Source organism: Dendronephthya gigantea, unplaced genomic scaffold (genome assembly GCF_004324835.1).
Source record: "Dendronephthya gigantea isolate DGI-Jeju-01 unplaced genomic scaffold, DenGig_1.0 000002F, whole genome shotgun sequence".
In the NCBI taxonomy this organism is placed as follows: Eukaryota; Metazoa; Cnidaria; class Anthozoa; order Malacalcyonacea; family Nephtheidae; genus Dendronephthya; species Dendronephthya gigantea.
The window spans coordinates 1,285,427-1,295,683 of NW_021163012.1; the positions used below are offsets into that span (position 1 = coordinate 1,285,427).

At 38.0% G+C, this 10,257-nt stretch overlaps 1 protein-coding gene across 2 annotated transcripts; it reads right to left on the reverse strand.

Annotated features, from left to right (window-relative positions):
- Positions 1 to 50: 50 nt before the first annotated feature.
- On the reverse strand, positions 51 to 8,932 carry LOC114534794 (patched domain-containing protein 3-like). 2 transcript variants are annotated; one of them, XM_028556274.1, is made up of 7 exons: positions 8,774 to 8,932; positions 7,082 to 7,118; positions 2,979 to 4,726; positions 2,135 to 2,503; positions 1,406 to 1,591; positions 1,111 to 1,321; positions 51 to 582 (listed from the first exon to the last, which is right to left on the reverse strand). In XM_028556274.1, exons 2-7 carry the CDS (start codon positions 7,087 to 7,089, stop codon positions 216 to 218), a joined length of 2,889 nt encoding a protein of 962 aa, XP_028412075.1. In that variant the 5' UTR covers positions 7,090 to 7,118; positions 8,774 to 8,932; the 3' UTR covers positions 51 to 215. The 2 variants fall into 2 exon arrangements, with proteins under 2 accessions (XP_028412075.1, XP_028412066.1); XM_028556265.1 differs by lacking the exons at positions 7,082 to 7,118; positions 8,774 to 8,932 and adding an exon at positions 6,538 to 6,662.
- Positions 8,933 to 10,257: the final 1,325 nt, after the last annotated feature.

The window sequence follows — 10,257 nt, forward strand, 5'->3', positions numbered from 1 at the left end:
TAATACTGGAGTACTCGAGTCATTATTATCATTATTATTATTTAGGTTTATTTTATTTTTCACTTTAATAGCTCCCACTAAAAAATATTTTATACCCTCACGGCCTCACCATGAATATTTACTTTGTATTACATATTATATTATATTAAATACATTACAATATCTATTACATATTGCCTCGATCTAATGCTATGCCACTCTAAAAAATGGATGACTCAGAACTTTGTTTCACGTGGTGTTGAGTTGAGTTTGGCGTCTTGACTCAAATCAGACTGAAAATTGTCACCAGATTCGTGCCCAGTGACAGAATTTCTCTCTTTAATCAGATTCTTCTTAATCGACTCCTGAGATGACTTCAGATCTTCTGAGCCCGATGATTGTTTCACTTCATCTGAATTCACGTCCTCAGATACAGCAGGATTTTTGATGACATCTAAATCCACATCTTCAGGAAGTCCTTCCGACATCCCGGTAGGGCTTTTGCGTTTATCCGAATTCACATTATCGGACAATCCGTTCGACAAGGCCGGATTTTCAACGACAATGTCATGATCTTGGGTATCTATGGTACTACGACTCTTCCTGCATCAAAAGCAAATATTTCAATAAAAAACACATGAAGTCTTTGGCAAGATTTGACTGAATTGCAAAAGAATACGAATTAGTATTATTAGAAACGCTTTGAATAAGTGAAAAAGTTGGTGTTTTTCCTTAAAGTGTGAGATACTTATCGCTCTAAAAGAATGACTGAAATATTTGCAGAGAAACGCTTTGAATAAGTGGAAAAGTTGGTGTTTTTCCTTAAAGTGTGAGATACTTATCGCTCTAAAAGAATGACTGAAATATTTGCAGAGAAACGCTTTGAATAAGTGAAAAAGTTGGTGCTTTTCCTTAAAGTGTGAGATACTTATCGCTCTAAAAGAATGACTGAAATATTTGCAAAGAAACGCTCATGAATAAGTGAAAAGAGGTTGCTTTTATAAATAGGAATACTCTATCACAAGGTCGAAATTTTCTAACCTTTTCTTCACTTGCAAAGGTATTCCATTCTTCAATACCAATAATTTAAAGATATCATTTCTTCAATATATATTATAATACACAACTTACGTGACAGGAAGACCATCAGGGCTTGAATCAACACACGAATCAGGTCGTACAACGACATGGCGACGACAGAAGATCGTCAGCCACACGGGCAAGAAACAAAGTCCATGAATCAAGCCAAGAACAACAATTCCAAAAAACATTTTAAAGAATATTCTGAAAACCGCAGATGAGGCAAATGCCGTAACTATCATTCCGAGAAAGGTACTGAAACCTGGAAGATGATTAGATTGAGATCAGATTGAAATCTGTAACAGCTCAGCCAATCAGACGATATTAATGGTATGAATGAACATACCTCCCATAATAACGCTTGCTCCAGCATTTTTCAAGGCATGAATGGCTTTGTCTTCGGGAGTTTCCTCAGCAGAGAAGACAAAATAATGAGCAACATGAGCACTGTAGTCAACAGCAAAACCAATCGCCATAACAAGATTGATCATTGAAATTGAATTCAAAGATACACCCCAAATATACATTAAACCTACAAAACACAATGATCACAGTTAGCAAGATCATCTCAAATGAAAGAAGGTTTGGATTGAAATATTAAAGGGAAGTACTATTGACATTAGGCTATGGATAACTGAGTATTGAAGAGGATAATCACTAATGAAATGGCGATTATCCCACAGTTATCACAATCTCGATAGCGCACCAGACAATGGTTTTTATGAACGCTCTGAAATTGGTTTAAACTGGACTAAACCTTAGTATTCCTAAATTGGGGGTTCTCTTCAGTAACGTTTAGCTACAAAGTACAAATCTTTAATCTCATTGCTGCTTTTCATGAATGTTTACAACGGTTGAATACATCGCTATCCGGGACCGGTTGTATAAAACTCTTTAACTATATTTTGCATAGTTAAATCCTAGTTAACTCAGAAATACTCGACTCTGGTTGGCCAATTCTGTGCTTAACAACAGTTAAAAGTTTACTAGTCTTTTATACAACTGGCCCCCAGTGGATAGCGCTATCCAGCTCTCGTACAACAGGCCTCAGGGCAACAGAACAACAATTTCTTACCGAGTAATTCAAATATAAGTGAGACGAAACCTAACAAGACGAGCAGAATCACAAGAGGATTGACAAGAAACAAACTAGTGACAACGCAAATGGCGCCAGAAGCGAGGGACAGATTATAAATGGTCTCTGGTAGCGTCGATATGAACTGCTCGATAAATATGAACACGTAGGCATTAGCAAACACGGGCAAGGTGGATTTATCTTTGAGATCATCACGCAGGCTTGTCATGGCATCACGTAGTTCCACAGAGCTCGACGTTGATTTGAGAAAGCAGTAGAGTCTTGAGACGGTTATGGTCGAGTTGTCTTCTGAGAACATGATATCTTTCCTAAAACGCGACTGATTTTTCAAGAACATTTCCAGCGAGCCTAACATAAAAAAAAATAAGAAATGTTACGAAATACGGAAACTCAAATTTTCAACCAGTTCAAGTCGACGAGCGTTGATGATGTATGGCTATGAGAGTTCGCGGTTGAACGCTAGGCGAGAGGTGCAACTCTCATCAACCCTTATCAAATCTCATCAAGCCTTATCAACTCTCATCAACCCTTATCAACTCTCATCAACCCTCATAAACTCTCATCAACCCTTATCAACTCTCATCAACCGTCATCAACTCTCATCAACCCTTATCAACTCTCATCAACCCTCATCAACCCTTAGCAACTCTCATGAACTCTCGTTCTCGTTTGACCAGGGCTGAAGTACGTAATTGCTCGGCAAGTGCTTTTCTCTACGCAAATCGACCACGAATGAGGAGTGAGGGTGAGCTTTTCCAGGGCAGATGAAACCGTTCCAAGTTACACCATCAACATGGAGTGTGAATATCTATAGTATATATACCTAATAATGTGGTGTTTTGTGAATTATACCATTTCTGCAGTTCTGCAAACCACGACGTCACATTGGGACGGTAAAACTTGTTGTTCGCCACGATCTGACTTAGATCATTCATCTTCCGCTGAATGCTTGGATCAGAATAGTTCACATTCTCTATGATGAGGTCCACGCGTATGTCAGCCATGAAATAATCTTCATCAGCATCTAAATACTTGATAAACATCGAACCATCTTTAGCTAAATCTCGACGGTCAAATTCCTCGTTCACGAATGTCGTACCGTAAATACCAACAGCAAGCAACCCCATCGAGAGGAAGACGATGAATATCTTTGTGGGAGTTTTCATTAAGAATTTCGCCCAAAGCTCCATTACTTTATTTGACGTTTGGGGCAGGGGTTCATCCCAACGTGGCTCTCCAGCGCGAGGAGGGGGGGCTTTCAGAAAGGGGACCATATCTCTGCGACCTGCGTTCATACGGCGACAATCGTACGACATAAAAGCGACAAAAATCGTGACGAGAAATAAAAACGCCAAGGTTATTGTTACCGCGGCATACGTGCAAAAGTAGACTATGGCATTGAATTTAGACGTCGTTCCAATGGCGAATGCAACCAGGTCCGTCATCGTTGTCATGGTGATAGCTGGCCCAACAGTGCGCATGACCGTGGCAAGACGTTTTGGGATGCTCTGGTCGGGATGTGCTCGGTCCAGTTCGTCAACGATTATAAACATATCATCAATGCCAACACCAACAATGAGGAAAGGTAGAATCCCAGCGATGCTTACAAAAGGTATTTGAGAAAGCATGGACAAACCAAACCCGGCCGCAATCCCAAACCCAACGCAAGTAATCCCGCTCATGGCGAGCAACCCATGTCCTGTTAGCGGGTTACGATATTTTCCCAACATCATACACGCAAAGGTTAGCATTAACACGAAGGTCAATGTGATGAATTTTAGATCGGAACCAGTGCTTTTATTGATCGCATCGTCTAAACTCCGTGCTGCTGTGAACACCAGGGATTTGCACTCCAAAGTGCCATCAAAATCTTCCATTTTCTTTAGGAATTCTTTCTCCCAATCGGCTGTTTCGCTGGTGACTTCCTCGTCGAGATCCACGCCTTTCATATGATACACGATCCTCATCGCTTGCGCTGAGGTGATTCGCCCGCTGCTGTCATAACTTCCCTTGCCAAAGATTCGCAGAAATAGTTCTTTATTTGTTGGTAAAAATTTGTTCAACGTTGGTATAATGTTGCTGAAATTTGAGGCGTTACCAAACATCCAAAGGGGCTCCTCTCGCACGCAATGGCTCATGCTTGCCAAAGGATCAGTTTTAAGTTGTGGTAAACAAACCTCTTTGTAACCTGGGATTGCTGTCACAACACGGTGAAGCTTCCGTAGATCTCGAAAGCAAGCTTCTTTTAAGACATTCCCACCGCTTTGAACTATTATAATCTCAGCACGTCTTGTTGGGCGATAGAATCCGTAATCTCCAGCTTTCTTCAAATTCTTAATCGACTTGCTGTTTTGAGGCACGTATAACTTCTCTGTTCTATTCTCAGTTTTCAAGAAGGCAACCCCGGAAACGAAAACACCCAGAAACACAACAGCTATTGCAATGGTTATCAACGGATGCGTGGCAATAACCTCGGACAATGCCGCGAAAAACTGCGACATCTTGTGATTGTACCATCGGCAGAGTTTCAACCAGAGTTGCCAGGGGCTGACGCATCTCTTCTGGGACTCGCTATAATGGAGGAATGAAAAAATAAAACCGCTGAGTTAACAAAATATACGACCTCTTCTTTATTAGGATCTAGATTAGGTTCACGAGTTGGCGGTAAAAATCAGCTCTTATTCGAGTGGGAAGTGATTGAGAAGTGATTGAGATCTCAGCGAGTTTAAGTGTAAGTGCGTGCATGAGCTTTTACAATACGGCAAGTGCTTGCTTTACAATACGGCGAATTAAGTTATAGCGCCATAAAGGCTATCAATAGTGACACAGACGTTGCACAAAATCCTTCATACAGACACAGGGTATATTGCTCTAAAATTTCGGAATTTTTAACGTGTTACCCCTTGGCTGTAGAGAGAGGATGCATATAGAAAGTAGTTCATTTTAACCAAAATCGTGTATTTTGGAGTTCAATATGATTAAACTCCAAATTATCAGCAAAGGAATGTATCCTTGCATGTATTTGAATATTTCTTTGTTAAAATATTAGGGCTTGTTTTCACTAAAATTCCGTAACGCCAGGTCTACCAACTAGAGCCCATTCCCGCGGCAGTATTATTATTACTAAACTTCACATAATGGATTATTGACAGAGTAAACATGCAGGTAATGCTGTTAAACCACCATTTATATATAAATATATAATGTGATTTACGTATTAATTAGTCTTAAGCTTAGCAAAACCCTCAAGCAAATATTGTATAATATTACATAGTCTTTTTGTTATTGACGAGACTCTGAAGTTGTGAAGTAATATGGAAGGAATTAGGTCCTAAAGAAAGAGGTAACTTAGAATTTAAAGAGACGATCGCCATCCATTGTCGGAAGATATTTTCACGCGAAAACACGACTCAGAACTTTCAATTGATTGCTAAAATTCATATAGGTACTTTAGGAGATATAGATACTTGTGAATTATTCGCACCATTAATTGGGTATATTGCACTTTCTTCGTGTATGAACATAAATTGAATGAAGGTTTTTTAGTACCTCTACCTATACCTACGGGTGTTAGTTCGAATCTTGCAGGAGGACCATGTTGCCCTTTTTGCAACGTTCTCTGTTAGGTCTTAAAAATATATACTTCTGCCTTTGTTCTCCCAAAAAACATTAAAAATTTAATCTATTTAAACAATATTCGATAAGTGTTCGGTTTGCTTAACGAGGCTTAAAATGATTCAAGCACATGCATCCGCCTAGGACTCGTTTACTACAATACTGTTTTATCTATCATTACTTCCTACAGTTCCTGACATTTTTAGTATGTGCCTGAGTTTCTTCAAGGCGAAAGGAATAATACAAGCTTCATAATTCTCGATCATACGACACCAGCTTGTCGTTAATGACAATATCAAAAGAGATCGTATAATTTCGTCCTTGCATACACAATGGCACATTTCTTTGCTAAAATGCTGGAAGATATACAGTTGCAAGTAAAATTTGTCTAGTGGATTCTAGTTGAAATTCTTGAGAAACATCACAAGAATCAGACCTTTTCAAGCAAATTAGAACAATAAACGTCTTGAAAGCAAAGATTTAATAAACAATTATTCCGAAGGGTCCTAATTCGTTTTTTATAACTGCTTTTTAGCGAGTGTATATTTAATGTAACAACAAACGGTTAATTTTACAAACGTTAGGTTTTCACATTAGTAACGTTCATCAAGACGGTGATTTGGGATTAGATTAGCTGAAAAAAAGCAGGCTTCGAGCTTAAAACTAAAGGCTTTTCTTTTGTAGAAAATTCCGGTCCAATCTAAGCGTACATATGCAACGTCGCTCTGATAAATGATAATGAAGCTTAGCCATGATCATAAACTTACGTCTTTTCGCCATTGCTTAACAAAGGAGCTAAGTTGTACTTCTGCATTCCTCGCACTGCTGGATAGCTGAATATCCGAGAATCCTCGAGAACGGCAGGCCGACAAGGAAGGGGTCACAAGCCTGAGCTACAACGATCACTGAGGAAAAATTCCTCCTCCTTTGTTGTATTCAAATACTAGACACTAGAGCCTAGGGGCAGGTGCCACGCGGAATTCTGACTTGCTAAAACATGATTATCCGGCGCAGTGTCGCGCATGCACATGCAAATATTCTTGCGCCAAATCTTTCACACTAGAGATCGAGGCATAATGCGTCTGGACACATAATACGTCTTCTTTGGTAATTCGTCTTCAGTATAGAGACGGACAACAGATGCACTATTCGTCCAGACGCATTATGCGTCTCTAGTGTGAAAACTTAACAAATTAATTTTGCAATGAACGACCATACCTCAGTTTGTACATATATTATTGTGTTTCCGAGACTAGTTGAGGTATTGAGGTGAGATAATGAAACAAAATATTTCGCTTTCTAGTGTCGTACCTGGGCATGATGAAATCCTGGTTTTGGAATGTTCAACCTGTAATGAGAAAAGAATCACAAATTTGAGATACCACAACGGAGATTGCGCCGATACAGAGAAGATTTGTTCATATGAGACAAACTATAAGAGCTAGGGGGTGAAATTACAGGGTATTTATCTGTACTTGTGTCAAAAACAGAAACAGTTATTTGGCTGCTTGCTTTCTTGTGTGTGTGCCGAAGACACTTGTCTTTTCAAATTAAAGTCTTGGCTCTGCAATAATTCAGAGTAAGTAAGGCTAAGGAAACAAATTCCCTGAAACACACAAAGAAAACAAAAAAACATGTAGGGTTGTCACTAAACAATCTCCTCAATCCTAGAGCTAATTTTATATAAATATGCAAATACAACAGGCCAATATTTTACTGTCAACATAAGATGAATGAGGTGCATGTGTCCACTTTATAGCACATCTTTGCATAAATATAAAAATATTTAATGCATCTGACATGAGATAAACTGAGCCCAATTAATGCCCCAATCACCAAAATATTAGACTCTACACATTCAAGTCACTTTACAGATAGGATTTAGTCATAGCATTGCCCTTAGCACTTCTCTTATTCTCCTAAAATACACTGGCCTTCGTTTTCCCATAATCAATACACTTACTGTAATGCCCCTGACAGGCTGACACCAGTGTAAGTAGAAATGCAAGAACTTGTAAGTAAACTGGCTAGTTCATGTACTGCATTTCAAAGGACTAAAACTACTCTCAACGCTAGCAATTTTCCATATTCTTCTCAATTCTGATAACCACATAAATTCATATCACATATTATGTTAACCTAATATTAAGTGACAGTTAGGCACCTGCTCCTTCTACAATAAACTTGTAAGACAAACACTCCCTGTTTAAAAATGGATATTCATACAGGCATGATGGGCAGAAAAAGCAATAAAATATGAGATGCACAATGATTAGGAAGTAATTTCTGGTTTTAAAAAAGCACAACTGACACAGCAGGTGAATAATGAAATAAATTTAGAGCCTACAGTAAGTGACTTTAAGGCATGACATAACAAAATGTTAAATTCATATCACAAGCAGACAAAATCTTAAAATAATTGAAGCCATATGTCAAGTAATAAATTTTAATATTTTATCATGTCCTGTCCTTTCCTAGTTAATGCCATTTCTACTCACAATTTGTGTGCAAAATTTATCTTTTCAATATCAGATCAGAAGGTTAGATTCACGTAAGGGTTTTAAAATGAAAGAGCCTATTCATATGATCTCCATCGGCCAGAATGGCACGTAGTCAGTAAAATCCTGCTTGTAATAATATATTGCACACACACAAACTAGGCTATACTGCCCCATCTTTCAACATATAGAATTAACACTAGATTAATACAACAATGGAAACTTGCTATAAAGTTTACTTTCTTACATTGAAATTTATTCCAATTCCAAACCAGGAAGTAAAATTTTATTCTATTTTATAAATTGCACTGTTAAATAGTCATAATTTTCTGCATAGCAACTAGAAGAACGCTAGATATTAAAACATTCAATGACTATTATGAGTTGATTTGCACTACGACCCACGAACTCTCAACTCTGTGCTTTCACTTTGTAAACAGGCCAGCATTATGTATTAAAGTATAACACGGTTTTAAAGTTTAAATATTAGGATAATACTACTAGCCTGTGAGCAAGTTCTTTTGTCCAAGTGAAGCTGAAGACGTCTTTCTATATAAACGACGACATAACAAACCTACAGTAGTGAAGTCATTTGGCAATTTTTCATATAAACATTGTATTATTTCGTTCCTATGACGAACTAACTTATTCAGTTATTCGTGTTTCCTGTCCCAAATAAAAAAACAAACGATAAAAAAAACATTTAAAACGCGATGGTTCATTGGCCACTTGCAAACGTTTTATATTGTACGAGCCAATGAATAGCAACGTTGTATACGAAGTCCTTCTCTATCTAATTAGGTGGTTACGGCTGTCGCTCCGGGAGGGGAAGGGCCGAAGGGGGGGCAAGATGGTGGTATATAAAAGCCAAAGAAATTGAAAAGAAAGAATACGAATGGCGGTAGTTATAAATATAGGCAAAATACGATAACGTTGAAACGGAGAACAGCCTTAGATCAAATATTCCGACTTAAAGACAAAAGAAATTTCAAAAGAATATATTTCCTGCTCTCTTTCGTTCATGTCATGCTGTAGTGAAAACCAGGCTTAACTTATAAGCCTGCAGTGTTATGTCGGTGCTTGTATAACACGCTTTATTGCATTTCATTGTTTTGCCTTTTGTGTTTGAAAGTTATATTATGATAAATTAGGACTAGGAGAACAGGCCACTACGCCAAGAGACTTGCAATCTGTCAAATTCTCGTAGCATACAACCATATGCTTGTTATTTTCTCCCTGTACTGAAGCGGATTTTTAGATTTTATCCTAATCAATGCTAATATTTTGACAGTTAAAAAACAGCTTGGTTACAGTGCTTCCTGGTTACCAATCTGGGCCACTGGCGAGTAGCGACATCTCTTTAATAATCGAATTTTTGGCCACGGACCACGGTGCTTTTTCTTAAATACATTTTTGAGTGAGATCTGAGAGTGTGGGCCAGCTCGTTTGTTCATATCATTGTACACTCACTCTTGCTATTGCTATAACCATCAAATTATTCAAATACAAGATGAAGGTTGCTATAAAAACAATAATCTCCTAAAATATTCGTCTTATGATCTTCCTTAGGTTTCATTTTTCGTAAGAAGAAAATCCCTACCGACACTATCCTTGTTACTATGGATTAAAGACGCTTCGTACGTCAACGAGCAAATTACTTTTGGCAAATTTTCATTGGTATGAAAATTAACATCCGTTTTTCAGATTTTGTCAAAATGCATCCGACAAGTTTAAAAATTTTCCTTTCACACGGGTACAATATGTACACCGTGGGAACTTGGATTCGGTTGATCAATAAACGATGTTTTCTGATAACTTACGGCAAATATTTTAGTCACAGCGGACCATTTCACATAATTTGTTTCTTTGTTAAGACTATACAGTCTTACTGTCTTAAAGCAAACTCGGTCGACTAAAATCTTGCGTTCTAGTAACAGACACAGATTTACCTGAGATAAAGATTTTGTCACCTTCAAATATAAGTTTACT